The sequence below is a fragment of the Bubalus bubalis genome, chromosome 10, assembly GCF_019923935.1.
Source record: "Bubalus bubalis isolate 160015118507 breed Murrah chromosome 10, NDDB_SH_1, whole genome shotgun sequence".
NCBI lineage: Eukaryota > Metazoa > Chordata > Mammalia > Artiodactyla > Bovidae > Bubalus > Bubalus bubalis.
The window spans coordinates 9,456,615-9,473,088 of NC_059166.1; the positions used below are offsets into that span (position 1 = coordinate 9,456,615).

Genomic DNA, 16,474 nt, shown 5'->3' on the forward strand with positions numbered 1-16,474 from the left:
CTCTGTTCCTCTGTGCATAGTAAACAGCATGGGCACTCCACTCCCTGAAATGCTTTCCCCTCATCCGGCTAACTCTTGAGTTTGCTCGTCACACTCTTTTCTGATCGCCTCAGAGGCTGAAGCAGGTGCCGTCCTGGTGGCACTGCGGGCTCCGGGCAGCCAGGCGTGGAGCGCATCCGGAGCGCCTGCCGATGGGCCTTCTCTCCTGCTGCGTTAGCTATTATCTAAGTAAAATGAAAAAGGCTTGATACCCTGTAGTGGAACCTGAAGAGACTTTACCTTAAGGTAATATGCCATGAGGTGAGGGGTTGCTGTTTGGTAGTTGAAGAACCTAAAGAGTTCAAAGAACAGTGGCTTTTTGTTTGTTTTTTATGATGACTTTGGAAGCTTAAAGCAGAATCAGTAGGGTGGGCCAGCTGCTGGCAGTGACATAGCCTTGCTGTAACTCTGTGCACCCCTTCTTCTGTGTCACCAGCTGGCCTGTCTTCCTTCATAACCTCCACCTGCACTTGCTCACCAGGCTGGCCTCACTAGTACCTCCTGGCATGCCCAGGAGGTGGACTTGGCTAGGCTGAAACATGAGAAACTCACCCAGGTCTCCCAAGCACCATGTCATCGCCTTCCCTGGTAGAGTGAGCATGGAGGGTCTGGGCATAGAAAGGATTCTGTGTGAGACGTTCCCATTCTTTTCATCAGGGCAAGGGAGCTCACTATCGAGTTTCTCATATTAACTCTAGAAAAAGAAGTGGTTCATAGAAGTGTGGGGTAACTTAGGAATAGCCTGCAGTATAGGCTTTGAAGATGACAGTGTTCTGGCACAGCTCACTGCTAGATCAGGAAGCAGGCAGTGCACACACACAGAATTTATGAGAAAAGCATAGACATATAATGGCACTGCCTAAGACTCCGTCCTCTCATGAGTAGGCACATACCGTTTAGCTAGAGTCAAACTTTAAGTTCCTTTATCTTTTAGAGATCTCTGTCACAACCAGCTTGACATTTACATCTACCCATCTGGTGGTCTCTTTCCCTGTTGACGGGGGCAGCTTATATTTTTACCTAAACTTACTATTGACATTTCTGTTTTCTTTAGATTTAGGCCTTGGAGATCTAATTCCTGTGGATGTTAACCATCTGAACATTTGTAAGCCAAAGAAAAAGGATGCTTTTTTGTACCAGCGTACCTTACAATTCATCCGTGACGCTTTAGCCAAAGACCTGGAAAACTGACAGCTGCCTTCCTCCCTTTTCATACGTGAACACAGTGCAAGAAACGTGCTGTTCTTTTTTTAAGCTCTACTCAATCATGCAGACATAGTCATTGTGGCATCCAGGTGGCTTGGAGTACGTCGAAGGCAACAGACTACTGTTCTGTAAAACACAAACATAAAAGTGGCAATCAAGACTGAAGGGAGGCTAGACTGGACTGTTTTGAGTTAAAAAAAAAAAACAAACTTCCTGTGCGTCAGTTTATTTTGTGCAGCGTTGTCCCTGGTGATAGGGAGCAAGCTGCTGTGGCTACAGAGCACGTGACCTGGGACTTGTTCCATCTGTGGCCATCCCCGGCGCATGCTGGGAGCAGCACGGATGACTTCTGCAGGGAGAGCCATCACCAGCTTACCATAGAAATGCCTCTCGGAGGGAACCTAAAGTGGAGAGAGAAGGAACTAGAACCTTCAAGACTCGGTTTTGGGTCTGGATTTCCATGTGCTGTAAATTTTTAAAACTTTGTCAGTGTAAACCTTTGTCTAATGTGTTGGCTTTGTTTTACCTCTTGTCATCCATGGGTCAGTTCCTGGTAAGTTTTTATTTTCATATTGCTGAGAACAAGTATTTTTCTTTTTCAAAGAGTTCTAGCCTATAGTAATTCCTTCCAGACTGTAGCTCCCTATACTTTTAATTTTTCTCAGATAAGAAGAATAAATCCATTATTGATCAGAGTGTGAGATAAAACTATTCTAAGCCAATACACGTATTAGCAATAGTTAGTATCAAGATTCTCAGATTCATTTTAGCAAAATAAAGTATACCTTTCCTTCTTGCTCATTTGGAAGTGCTATTGTCTCCAGCATGTGAGAAATAGGAAATAATATTGATGACTTTTTGAAAAATAATTGAAAAATAATTATTGAAAAATAATTCACATACCGTAAAATTCAGTTTTAAATGTATAGCTCATGGATTTTTGGAGTAGTTACAGTTGTGCGACCATGACCACTATGTAATTGCAGAACATTTTATCATCCCCCCAAATAACCCCATACTCACCAGCAACCACTCTTCCTCTGCTCTGCCCCCAACCCTTGATAAACACTGATCTTTTGGTCTCTATGGATTTGTCTATTATGGACATTTAATATAAATGGAATCTTACAATGGAATGGAATGGAATCTTATGTGTCTTCTTCCTTTCTTTTTTAACATTTGTTTGTTTGTTTTAGTTGTGGTATGTAGCATCTTCAGTTGAGATGTGGGATCTAGTTCCCTGACTAGGGATCAAACCTGGGCCCCCTGCAATGGGAGCACATTGTCTTAGCCATTGGACTACTGTGGGAGTCCCTAGCTTCTTTCCTTGAGCATAACGTTTTCAAGTCTCATCCATGATATAACATGCATATATGTAGTGCTTTGTTGTTATTTTATGGCAGATAACATTCTCTTGCATGAATGTACCACATTTGCTTACCCGTTCATCAGTTGATGGACATTGAGGTCCTTTCCATGTTGGGGCTATTATGAATAATGCTGCTGTGAACATTCATGTACAAGTTTTTTTGTGGAGATGTTTTACATTTTCTTGGGTATATACTAGGAGTGGAATTGCTAAGTCATGTTAAGCTTATGTTTACCATTTTGAAAATGATGGCCATTTGTAGAATGGGATAGTCAAAAGCTAAAACAAGTACAGCATCTGAAGGTAGACAGGGGTCATCCATAAACCCTAAGAACACCTAATTGTTTAATTATGCAATAATCTAACAAGTGACTTGACTTATCTTATTATCCTGCTACAGAGAATGTGCTGGTTAGCTGTCAGCAATAAACTAGCTAATGGGATCACAGGGTAGAGGTGTAGGTATGTTTGGTTCTTTTTTGTTTTGTTTGTTTTCCATGAACCATGGCAGATAAACCACAGTTGGAACATCTGTTCATTAACGTGGCGTAATAGAATGAAACTCCACTTCATAAAATCTCGATATAGCTATTATAGCTGTGCTTTAAAAATAAGGTCTAGCAGAGAGATCCAGTGTACTGCTGAATTACTATAGTTTCTCAGGCAAGCCACCATTTCTGTTTGTTCTTTTTATGAAGTGGATATGATATTCACAGATTTACTTCAGTCTTGTGAGATTTAAGTCAATAATATTTTTAAAATAATCATCACCTGAAAAACTCTTAAGAACACAACGTATGAAAACATAACACGTTTGAAACAGTTTTAAACTTAGACCATCAATAAAATGGTTCTAGCTCAGTCAGCCTTATTTAAATGTCCTCTCTGGGAGAGGATTTCAGGAGAAGTTTCGACTACCTTTCCCCTCATGTGAAAAGTCGCTTTAAATGACTCACCCAGAAGGAAATAAACAGTACAGGTGTGTTAGAGAGCAGACTCCTGAAAGCACGCTGTAAACACAATTCAGATGACTATGGAAAGCTAGTTCTTCTCATCTATACCCCCGTCACTTCTTTCCGGTTTCACTGTCAACCCTAAAAGTCGAGGGCACCGAGCCCCCTGTGCTCCAGCGTGTAAATGTTGCCACAGAAAGAGACTGCTCGTGGAGCATCAGGATCCCTTTCTCAATGCTGGCTCAGCCATTCAGCCAAGGTTACACCAACAGCCGGAATATAGTGGAGGACGTGGCCCTCGGCTCAGTGGGCACGCCCGTGGTGTTGGGTGCTGGCAGACTTCCTGTTGAGAAAGGCCACACGGTAATACAGTAATGTGTCTCTTGAACTTGGTTCATAATTTATGATGCCCCTCAAATTACTTCTAATTCCTAAAATTTGAGTTTTAGGCATACCCTCCTGAATTTTCACATCTTTGTAATATTTAATATGTTAATGTTTGGTTTGGTTTTTATTGACATTTGGTATATAAATTATGTCCATGAAAAAAATTTAAGCATGTTCAATAAATTAACTTTTAATTAAAAAATTAACACTTTGAAAGCTCCTAAGAATTTCAGTGTTTATTCTCTATCGAGTCCATCTCTCCTGTTTCTGTTTCAGACAGTTCATTACTTTTCATTCAAGCAGGACCTTTTTCAGTGGACTTCTTCTCCCCACACAGAATTACTATCAGATGCTGCCCTCACTCTTCCAAGGGTCCCAGAATCCTTTTCCATTTCTATTGCCCAGTCTCTGATTCTGATTTTCACATTTGGCCTAATTGGTCCTCATCCTACTGATAAAATAGAACTGTAATTCAGTGAACATGTTTTGAATACTTATGCACCAAGTGTTGTTTTATATAAGAATGTGCGCTCAGTTATGTCTGACTCTGTGACCTCATGGACTGTAGCCTGTTAGACTCCTCTGTCCATGGGATTTCTCAAGCAAGAATACTGGAGTAGGTAGCCATTCCCTTCTCTGGGGATCTTCCTGACCCAAGGATTAAACCTGCATCTCCTTTATTGGCAGGCATTTTCTTAACCACTAAGACACGTGGGAAGCCCCTTATATAAGAATACAAGGTAGCTTTATTTAGCCATATTTTAGAGATAGGAAAACTCAGCATTAAAATAGTCATAAAACTGGCCCAGAGTCTCAGAGCTAGTGAGAGCAAAGGTTAAGCCCGGGTTTTATTTTAAAACCTATGCGTGTGCATTGCAGGGTTTTCATAGAACGTTTAAAACATTAAGAACTGACAAAACATCACAGTAGTGGGTAGTCTAGGACTTCCAAGCTGATCTTAGAATTTCTGTCCCTCAATAGCTCATTAAAAGGAGGGGGAAGAAAAAGGAAAAGTGGAAAATAATTCAGCAGCAACTAAAAAAATGAAAGGACTAAAAGCTGTCATTAACTTTGAAAAATGGTAGCTAGGAAAAAATAAGTGATATTAGGGAAGAAAGTTGACCTCAAGATTAATACAGTCTTGAGAACTGTGATAACAGTTCTCTATTTTGTAGAAAAAAAGAGGAAGGTGGTCTTGAGCAAAGTTAAGGAATAAACCTTGAGGTTGGAAACCTCTATAATTGGACATGTAAACGTGGGCGATGGGGGAGGCAGAATCAGCCAGGCTTTGTTTTCTGAAGCCCTTATGGGACTGGTAAGTTCCAATACTTTGGCCACCTGATGCTAAGAGCTCACTCATTGGAAAAGACCCTGATGCTGGGAAAGATTGAAGGCAGGAGGAGAAGGGGACGACAGAGGATGAGATGGTTGGATGGCATCACTGACTCAGTGGAGATGAGTCTGAGCAAACTCCAGGAGATGATGAAAAATAGGGAAGCCTGCCGAGCTGCAGTCCATGGGGTTGCAAAGAGTCAGACACGACTGAGCGACTGGACGACGACAACATGGGACAGAGGATAAGAGTCCAGGGGAAGTGAATCCCAGGATAGCCATTAACAAATCCTCAAAAGAAGTGGGAGAGGCCAGAAATCCTCAAAAGAAGTGGGAGAGGCCAGATCTTTAAACAAAGATAGTACAAAGCTCTCCCCAGGGGTGCTATGGGGGTAACCCTTGCCCCTTCCCACACTCAGATAAAGGAAGAGGGGATGAGCAGTAATCAAGCAGGGATAAACGGGAAGCAGCTTCCGATAAGGTGGGGGAGAGTTCACCCTCCATTTAGCAGGGCAAGTTTGTCTGGATGAAGTTTATTATACATAAAATGAAATGGCATGATACTTAACATAAGAAAGCAAACCAAGTTTTATATATACTAATGGCTGAAGATAACATTATAAAAGGAAATGTAATCCTTGAAGAATACAAAGAATGATGAACAAGGGAAAAAGAGATTGAGAAACAAATTGGAAACCCAATCAAGACAATTACAGGATACAGCAGAAACCACATTAAAGAACGGGAGAGACACAGATAAAAATCCTCTTCTTAATAGAGGTTTTGCTTAACGGTTGCAGAACCACAATGAATGCAGAAGGAAAATTAATTAGAAGATAACAGTTAAGTCACCATTTAACTACAAGGTAATAGACACAGTCAACATAAACTCAGAGAATAGGGACATAGATGTGGTTTTTGGCAAGTTTGGTTATTGACCAAATCCTGGCATACAAAAAAAAAAAAAAAAGAGGAATGAAAACACTGCATTTTAAGATGCAAACAAAAATCCAAAAAACAATAAAATGCCCTCATGTTAGAAAAGAGTGATGTTGGAAAGAATTGTGTTCAGTTGAATTGCCCTTGACATGGGTACCAAAGTAATGGACCAACATGTTCAAACCTGGAGGAGCTCAGGGAATATTGTTAATCAGTTCTTCTAGTTCCATCCTCTTAGATTAATTTCGGGTAAATTAAGCTTGATACTTAACACTGACATGGGCTTCCCAGGTGGCTCAGTGGTAAAGAATTCGCCTGCCAATGCAAGAGATGAGGGGTTGATCTGTGAATGGGAAAGATATCCTGGAGCAGGAAATGGCAACCCACTCCAGTATTTTTGCCTGGAAAATTCCATGGACAGAGGAGCCCGGCAGGCTGCAGTCTTCGGGGTTACAAAGAATCAGCATGACGGAGCACACGTGCATGCATATACAATGACATACAGTAGATGTTTATCTAGGCCATATTCTCAGGTCATAATCCAGTAAAATTCAGTCAGTTGAGTTCAGTTAAGTTGCTCAGTCGTATCTGACTCTTTGTGACCCCATGAATCACAGCACGCCAGGCCTCCCTGTCCATCACCAACTCCCAGAGTTCACCCAAACCCACATCCATCGAGTCGGTGATGCCATCCAGCCATCCCATCCTCTGTCGTCCCCTTCTCCTCCTGCCCCCAATCCCTCCCAGCATCAGAGTCTTTTCCAATGAGTCAACTCGTCGCATGAGGTGGCCAAAGTACTGGAGTTTCAGCTTATTAGGAGGAAACAATTTTACAGTGCCAAACAAACTCTTAACTACTGGAAAACTGCACAGTCTCCCTTGAACCAAAGAGAAAATAAAAGCAAATTACAGGGCTTCTCTGGTGGCTCAGTGGTAAAGAATCCACCTGCCAATGCAAGAGATGTGGGTTTGATCCTTGGGTTGGAAAGATGGAGCAACTAAGCCCATGCACCACAACTATTAAGCCTGTGTTCTGGAGCCTGGGAGCCACATTGCTGAGCCCATGTGCCTCAGGGAGTGAAGCCCGTGTGCCCAGAGCCTGCGCGCCACAACAACAGAAGCTCCTGCAAACAGAAATCCACAAGCCACAACCAGAGAGCAGCCCCTGCTTTCCACAACTAGAAAAAAAGCCTGCACAGCAGCACAGACCCAGAACAGCCATACATAAAAAATAAAGGAAGCGTAATTCTTTTAAAAAAAAAAAGGCAAATTGCAATCTAGAAATTAATGAAAATGAGACTCTTTCATGCCCATATGTGTAGGGTGCATTTAAAGCTACAATCAGGGTAAAATATATAACTTTAAATGTCTTTATTGTTAAGCAAGACTGAAAATAATGAAACCCAGTATGAGCTTTAAGAAATTAGGAAAATAACAAAACCAGAAAAGGGTGCAAATGAAAGATTTTAAGTTAAAATTCATTAAATGTTTTAAAAACTAACATAAAATAAAAATAAACAATAGGAAATATAAATACCAATGCTGTTCTTTGAAAATGTCAACAAAATTGGATAACACCTTGAGAAGCCCAATTTAGAAATTGAAAGTGATGGTTATTTAACAAATGGCATATATTTAATAAATGGCACAGGGTAACTACCTCTCAGGAGCATATCGGACCCCCTACCTCACACCATTTATAAATGATGTTCCAGATGCTTTGAAGCACTGCTATTAGCCCAGGCAAAGCCTGGAATCTTAAGCATGCCAACACTCAGATTTATTTAGGTATTTCTGCTGCCTGCTACTTCTAGTATCTACATAAATAGATAAAAATCCTAAGAATAGAATAAAATCCTAAACTGTCATTTCAGGTGCTCTGACAGTCTTTCCCATTTGCTCATTCTTTCCATGTACAGAAATCTACTTTGCTACATATCAAATTCTTAATCCACATTCTGTCAAATCTCCCCTGGCCCTCTGCTCACAGTTAATCCTTCTCTCATTTGTATTCTCCTATCTCATGGAGACAGAGCTGATTATACAGGTGCAAACAGCATGCCTTGTATGAGAATGAGTTTCAGTCTGCAACCTAGGGTAAAGAAGGTACCTTAACAGGTTGTTTCCTTCTTCCCATCCAAGTCCCAGGCACTCAGATTAAATTAATTCAATACAGTACTTACTGGTCACGAAGGACTAAGCATCTTTAATACGTGGAGATTGTCAGTATATTCTTATTCCTGAAAGGCATCAGAGAACATTTATGACCTAAATTTCGTGTATTAGTGAGCTAAAAACAAACCTAGACAGAACCAGAAGACTCCTTTCACCTGTCTCCATGCAATAATGGACTCAAATCACTTCAGCAATCTGAGTTTGCTATAAGATCCTATAGAACATGAATCTTAGCATCTCTCAACATTACAGCATAAAGTTATTAATGTTCTGGCAGTAAGCCCAGCCAGCAGCATTCAACTTGTAAATTCTTAACCAAGCTATTACTTTTATGCTGCTTCAACTTAGTTTGATGGTTGAGAAAAGAAACAGAAACTCGGAAGAATAGCTAATAATCACATTTCAGCCAGAATAAAACGCTGGCTGAAGATATCCCAAGCTTCTCCTCATATCTGAAAAGAACAAAGCCAAACATTTTCTTTAAAAAAAAAAAAAAAGACAAAACATTTAATAGGTGTTTTTTACAATTTCGGTACAAATTATCACTTCAAATAAACAATTTTTGTTCATTGCTAGTCATCCAGTAAGATTCAGTAAGCAATTTTTGCAGCTTTCCTTTTTCATATAATTACTTTATTACAAAAGAAATGTTTTTATACGTTACCTTGCTTATTACTTATACACAGGTCAGGAGAATTTTAAGCGTCTTGAACTTCAACAACTTTAAACGTTTATAGGAGTCGCTTGGGCAGGTGTCCCAGCTTCAGTAATTTACTGCAACAATTTTTTTTAAATAGGCAAGAAGTCTGGGAAGATTATGTTGTAAAAAGGAATTTAATTGGGTTCAATGCCAAATTATAAAGTCTGTGCCTAAAAATACTCTGTGGTGAATGGTAATACCTTACAGAACAGTAGTGAAATAAACTGCAAGGGCACAATAAAAAGGCTGGTGTGGGAGCATCAAGGAAAGATTAAAATAAAAACCCCAGAATGAAATCCCCGGGATGCCAGCTGCTCACTGTCAAGATTATTCAACCAACTCCACTGCCAGCCTAGGAAAGATACCAACTGTTAAGCAATGATTTAAAAAATAAGACAATTCCAGTTGTCCCTTTTTAAGAGAATGTTAATGTGAGAACCTTACATATTATCAACTCAAAACCCAGTCTCTGTTGTTCATTAAATCTGAACAGCCATGATCAAACAGTATTCACTTCTTCATGTTAAACTACTTGTAACTTTTCCTTTGACCTGCCTCAACACAATTGTGTTAATGCTTATTGTCAGATTCTTTAAGTACTGTATGTGTGATGAACACCTAGGTTAAATGAAGTTCTGTTCTCAGTACCGTTTATTGGCTATTTGCTGCCTAGAACAAAGAAGAAACCTGAAAATTAAGCCCTAGAAGTGACTTTTGTGGTGATTACTGCCCCCCACCCATGCTTTTTCTGACTTGATACACAGATATGCCTTCAAATTCACCTCCTTTTTAGCAGGAAAGAGGTTATAGAGAAAACAGTGTTTGAATTAAGAAATCTTTGATTCCATTCTCAACTGTACCCTTTAAAAGCAATGTGAATCCTGGAAATGATTTATTTACCTTTCCAAAGCCTATCCCCCATCTTGCGGCCTCTCTCGTCCCAACTCTTTCAACGATCATGTTTATTTCTTACATTTCTTAGAGACGTAAAAATGATATAAAGGAGGTAAGTGCTAGAGAAGGTGTCCTAATCAGCTAAGACTAAAAACACCATTTTTTATGACCGAGTTAACTACTCACATTATCTGTTTATCTCCATGGCTCACTAGTATCTTTTTCTTAGTTTTCAGGTGAAATGAGATATAGGTTTGATATAGTCTTGAGTGCCACACTAAAATAATCTGTACTGTATCTTGATAGTGGTGATGAGAATTAATTCTGAAACCCCAGAGGTTTAATTAGGAGAGTGGCATTTCCCCTGGCAAGATGATTACTGCAACAACAGCAGCAAAACCATTAGCTCTGAATACAGGGATTCCCTGGTCCATTGAGGTTTGATTCTATGACATGCTGCTGCTGCTGAGTCGCTTCAGTCGTGTCCGACTCTGTGCGACCCCATAGACAGCAGCCCACCAGGCTCCCCCGTCCCTGGGATTCTCCAGGCAAGAACACTGGAGTGGGTTGCCATTTCCTTCTCCAATGAATGAAAGGAAAAGTCAAAGTGAAGTCACTCAGTCATGTCCGACTCTTAGCGACCCCATGGACTGCAGCCTTCCAGGCTCCTCTGTCCATGGGATTTTCCAGGCGAGAGTACTGGAGTGGGTTGCCATTGCCTTCTCCTTCTATGACATGAAAGATGCCTAAACATGCTATGTGGCACACTACGATCTTGCCAATTTCTTACCAGCAAAATTATGAAGTCTGTTCCCAAAGACTTCCAGGCCTTCTAACATTCTTTTAGAAATGTAAAGCAGCATGGCAACGTCTTTCTAGATGACTGAATAGTTGAAAGATTGAAGGCAGGAGGAGAAGGGGGCGACAGAGGATGAGATGGTTGGACGGCATCACCGACTCAATGGACATGAGTTTAAGCAAGCTTCAGGAGTTGGGAATGGACAGGGAAGCCTGGTGTGCTGCAGTCCATGGGGTCACAGAGTCGGACGTGCCCAAGCGACTGAACTGAACTGAACTGAACTGAATAGTTAAGAGGTGGTGCTGGAAATGTATAGGGGGAAAAACCTTAATAAAATGTAGATGATAAGTTAACTCAGGATATCCTGGGGTTTCTTATACTTGGGGACATGTGGTATTTTCTTTCCTAAAACCACAGTCAAGTAGGCCAGACTAAAACAAATATTCTTCAAATTGTAACAATGAGACTCAGGATTATGTGCTGGTATGAGTTTCCACAGTCTGTGCTTATACCGGGTATGGAATGTAAGGGGGAAAAGAAGTCCATGAGGTTTTATTCAATAGGGAATAGAGTGTGAACAATGGGTAGCACACCAGAGCTTAGGACTGCAGCAATTTATGGGACATGCAAAGTCTAAGACATGGTACAGGAGGCTCTAGCCAGCTGGAACTCCGGTGAAGCTAATGGTATATGATCCAGAATCGTAGCAGGGAATGCCACCATCTCCCCTAAGACTTGCACACCATCATGGTTAATATACACGTACGTAAATAAACACAAGGGCTGCTGGGAATGTACAGTCTTGTCTTTTGGTGGACCTATTTGCTGCTTCCTACTCTGATATTTTTTTTTTTAACCTGGTGTTGACCAGGTCCAGCTCTCAATGGTCCCAACCACCTTCTAGTGTAAGCTTGTATGCATCAACCTTCAGTGGGTCACCAAAAAGTTATTCCAAATCTGTAAACCGCAAACAATATTTTTCTAAAAATCACACCACATACACACATAAATTAAACAATCATTTAAAATTCAGTGGGAAGGAGCTTCCTGGGCATTATGGGCTAGGTTTCCTTTCCTAAAATCCACAGGCTGAATCTACCCGGAGGTTTCTCATACCCTGAGAGGAGACATAACATGCACAAGTCTGCAATAAAACATATCTTGGTGGCTGAATAATAATGGTATTGAGGAAGAGACACAAGTTTTGTAAACTACACAGGAGTACCCATGTTTTTTCAGTGTGCCTTTAACTAATGTCTCTTTCCACGTGGGGTTAAGGGCAGTGGGCCTCCCCCCTGTAAAGTGGAGCCAAGGGGAGAAGGCAGGCATCCTGCGGGGGAGCGGCTGTGGGTTTCCCCTTCAGGTTTTCGCCAGTGGGTCAAACACCTGCAGCACCGTTCTCTTGTCCTTGTCACTGATTGTCATCCAGGGACCAAAGTCTTTTGGTCTGTGCTCCGGGGGCGGCTCCGGGGCTGGTGAGGCACTGACTTGCAAAGGGGCTGAGTGCACCCTTCCGAGGTTCCCGGTCCCCGAGTCCGGGGGATCGGAGCTCTTGGAAAGCCAGGAATTATTCAACAGGTTAGGGTGGTGGAGTAGGCTCCAAAAGGGATCCTGATAGTCACCGAGAAGGGGGGCACCCACCGATTTTCTGTCCGCGGTGCCATCAGCCTCGGGGCTTGCAGGTGATGATGAAACGCCCAGGAAAGCCGGCTGTGGAGAGAGCCCACCCTCGGCAGGCGGGGCTGTGGGGGGACCGTCGCTGCAGGGGAGCCCCTGGAGAAGCTGGCAGCTGCTCTGCAGCGCCTGCAGGTGGAAGGCTGCCGGCCCGGACTTCTTCCTGCGTGGGGGCACCTGCGGCACGAGGGGCGGGGCCTCCGGAGTGGGCGGGGTGGCCGTGGGCGGGGCCTCCGGAGTGGGCGGGTTGGTTGTGGGCGGGGCCTCGTCCGAAGTGGCCTTCCTGGCGGCACCTTTCCGCGGCTGAAGGGTTCTCGGTTTGGGAACCGGAGGGGCTGTTGCTAGTGGAGGGGTGTCAGGGCTCAACTCCGGGGGCTCAATTGTAAAATGGACGGCCTGATGCCCAAGCTGTTCTTCCGGTGATGCGGGCTGAGAAAAGGTACGACAAAGAGCGTCAATAAGCAGCCTGCTTGGGGAACTGGGAATCGATCAGCACACGCGAGATGGGACCACGTGGACATTCTAGCAAATTCAAGATTTGAGAATGTCTGGGATGCGGGGGTGTCATCAGGCACGAAAGAGCATGGGAGAGCACAGGTATCAAGGAGGAACAGCTGGTCCAATGAAATATGAGTGGAAGCTTTAAGCCCACCACAGGGAATAATCTGAAACAAGTTTCTCTGTTACCTAGGAAACGGGATTATAGTCTTCCTTTATTAAACAGTGAACCTCTCTGAAAATTCTTTCTGGAGGCTGCAGCTTTGATGATTCAGTGAAGTAGCTTATGTCAGTGTTAAGCTAATTGAAGGACTCATTGTAGGGTATACCGGCTCCTTGAATCTTTGCTATTTAAATACAGAAGAATGGCAAATTTCACACAGGAACTTCCCTTCCTCGGTTCTGATTCAAACGGACCACAAAGGAAACAACTGCATGAGACCAGAGGGAGCTTTTGTACAGACATGGCTGTGGGTAGTTTAAACATCAGCATTTCAGTATTGCCACTGGTTCTTTAGATAAACCAGCTGCAATAAACAACCTGTTCTCTGACAGCCTTTTATTGCAGCTCCTGTGCAGCTGGTGAGGAAAACGAACCCATTTCTACCTCTGGCCTTGAAAAGACAAAGTGAGAACAGAGAAGAGGCTGAGGAAAGAGGTCTGTAAGTGCAAGGAGGCATGGAAAATGGGCGGATGAATGAGCAGACGTGGAACAGCAGAGCAACCCAGAAAACACAAAGCCGGCTCTGGAAGAACCAGGTGCCCAAGCCACGCTCACACTTTCTCCAGGTGGACAAGCAGCCATTCTGTAACGACCAGCCAAGGATTACCGAATGTCCGTGACTGGCACACTGAGCTCAAACGGAAGATCCAGATGTCTCTAGAGGTGCCAGTCTTTGGGCTGCTACTGTCCTGACAAACTCATGTCTCTGAAGCAGCAAGCAAGGCTGAGAAGCTTGAGAGCGAGAGCAGAAAACAATCTGCAAGAAAAGTGGCAAGAAAAGCTGTCGCACCTCCAGCGCTTGTCAAACAAGGCCCGTCTGGAGACCGGTGACTGTTTTTCTAATGCTGTAAGATCTGTACACGTGAACCGTGGGCATAGGACACAGACCTCACACACAAATGGGAATTACTGGGACACGTGGAATACAGCATCCCACGCTGGCTTGGTTTGGGAACAGAAATGGAACATTTGGACACAGTGATGCCTCCAAACTGTTCCTGTCTTGGTGAGAAATTCCCAATGTTTCTGCTCAGCGAGAGCTAAGAAGCAGCAGGGATGAGAGGGAGAAAGCAATTGCTGGGCATGCTCCTCAAAGATGGGGCTGTGGCTGGGAGTCGTGAACATGTATAAAGAGACCAGACTCATCGGAGACATAATTCTTATCTAAGGAGACATCTGAGCAGCCCAGGAGCAACGGGTTTACATGACAGGTTCTTACCTTTCCCGTCCTCCTTAGGGTTGGCTTCTTGATGGCAGGAACCCTGGGGGCAGGCCGACGGGGCAGAAGAGGCGCCACCCCCACGGTGGGCTCTGGTTTGGAAGATTCTTGGTCCCTCAAGGCTGGAGCATTTAGGGCTTCTCCTGGGATGCCTGAAGCATGGAATGGCACAGCAGAGGCATAAAGGACAACGCATTATTCAAAGGATAATGCAATGTATTTCTCTTTGATCTAAATCTCTGAGGGTTGTCAGGACCAACCAGCTAGGTTTGACCCCAGCTCCTCACGCTCACCTTCTCAACAGGGATGGGGTCTGTGTAGGGGAGAATCAGTGAGACCCTAAGATCAGGTGCAAAGTTTAATGTGTACCCGTGTTGCTCAGGGGAGATGATGGTAGAACGCCTTGAAATCTTAGCAGGGCCCATGAGAAGGAAAATATTAAGTTGCGGCGCAGGGTAGAGTTCAAACCTCAAACCTCTCCCACTCTCCACGTCTATACAGACTTAGAAAAAAAAACCCTTGACTGTAATCTAATTAACATACCATAAAATTTACCCTTTTTTAACGATTATATTTTGGTGGTTATAGTCACAAAGTTGTACAACCATCACCATATGGTTCCCAGAACGTCTTCATCACCTCAAAAAGAGACCCCACACGTTTCCACGGGAGTCACTGCCCAGTCCCTCCTCTCCTCTTGCTCCTGAAAACCACTATAATTTTCTCTCTGTATAGATCTGACTCTTCTGGACAGTTCACATCAATGGAATCATACAACACATGGCCTTTTGGGTCCGTTTTCTTTCACTCAGCACAGTATTTTCATGATTCACCCATGACAGAGCATATGTTAGCACTCTATTCTTTTTTACAGCTGAATAATATTCCATGGGATGGATATGCTCCACTTTATCCATTTGACCTTGGTGTATAGAGCAGGGGCTGACAGAAGGGGTAAGTATGAGAAGTTCAGGTCAGTTGTCTTGAGAGAAGAGGCTATAAAGAGACCTGCTGCTGCTGCTGCTGAGTCGCTTCAGTCATGTCCGACTCTGTGCAACCCCATAGATGGAAGCCCACCAGGCTCCCCCATCCCTGGGATTCTCCAGGCAAGAGTACTAGAGTGGGTTGCCATTTCCTTCTCCAATGCATGAAAGTGAAAAGTGAAAGGGAAGTCTCTCAGTCGTGTCTGACTCTTAGCGACCCCATGGACTGCAGCCTACCAGGCTCCTCCGTCCATGGGATTTTCCAGGCAACAGTACTGGAGTGGGGTGCCATAAAGAGACCTAGTGGGGCCTAAACAAAGCAGCAGGGATGCTGGTAATCACAGCAATCGGATTTTAGAGGCGGGCATTCTAGAGGGTGGCACTGAGCTCTAAAGAAGACTGTGGGTGAAGGTCAATGGGCTAGAGGTGAGGAAGGAGGGAGGTGCCACTGGGGGCTGGGTGGAAGAGAGTCCATCAGCTGATGGACTGTTTCATCCATACAATGAGTTTTTGTTTCTTTTTTTTAATAAAAGAGAAACCATGGTGTTATCATGCAACACTGTTTCTCCTCCTCTTAATCCATGCCCTCTTTAAATGTTATTTGGGAATTTCAAATAAATGAAATATCCAGACTAAAAACAAATCAGGCAACTGTAATTGCATCTGGCTTTTCAGCGGGCATACTTTGCCTCCTTCAAAAGAGAGTCTAGTATAAAGTCAAAACAAACAAACAAACCCCAAATTGCTAGTTACCAGTGATTCTGAATGCATAGGGGAGATTCTAAGTTAAAACATGGTTAACAAGGGTTAGATGAAGTGACAGCAACAAAAAATGAACAGGCAGTATGCAGAGAAGAGGTCCCTGCCTGCCAGTGAAGAATCTAGGGATGCTGGTAATTAAAAAACGAGATGTTTTGCCTGAAGGAGAACGCCTACTTAACCATCTCTTTCTACAGAGCCAGTAGGATAAGTTAGTGCCTCCAGCATGAACCTCTTCTAAAACTCATTTTCGTTTATTTCTGTCTCTCCCTTAAGTGCTCCTTAATAATCTTGGGATTGTTTTTATCTATTGATACTTACTGAA

At 43.2% G+C, this 16,474-nt stretch overlaps 2 protein-coding genes across 9 annotated transcripts in view; one reads left to right on the top strand and one right to left on the bottom strand.

The window, feature by feature from the left end:
- The window catches only part of SERAC1 (serine active site containing 1), a 55,812-nt gene extending 51,638 nt beyond the window's left edge, over window positions 1–4,174 (top strand). For all 5 annotated transcript variants that reach the window (XM_025294335.2, XM_025294336.2, XM_044924046.1 and 2 more), the window contains one exon: window positions 1,094–4,174. In XM_025294335.2, the coding sequence (XP_025150120.2) occupies window positions 1,094–1,230 (137 nt within the window). In that variant the 3' untranslated portion in view covers window positions 1,231–4,174. The remainder of the gene's footprint in view (window positions 1–1,093) is intronic.
- Window positions 4,175–11,318: 7,144 nt separating this feature from the next.
- The window catches only part of SYNJ2 (synaptojanin 2), a 103,966-nt gene continuing 98,810 nt past the window's right edge, over window positions 11,319–16,474 (bottom strand). For all 4 annotated transcript variants that reach the window (XM_044924049.1, XM_006075702.3, XM_044924050.1 and 1 more), the window contains 2 exons: window positions 14,408–14,559; window positions 11,319–12,896 (listed from right to left, as the gene is read on the bottom strand). In XM_044924049.1, the coding sequence (XP_044779984.1) occupies window positions 12,153–12,896; window positions 14,408–14,559 (896 nt within the window). In that variant the 3' untranslated portion in view covers window positions 11,319–12,152. The remainder of the gene's footprint in view (window positions 12,897–14,407; window positions 14,560–16,474) is intronic.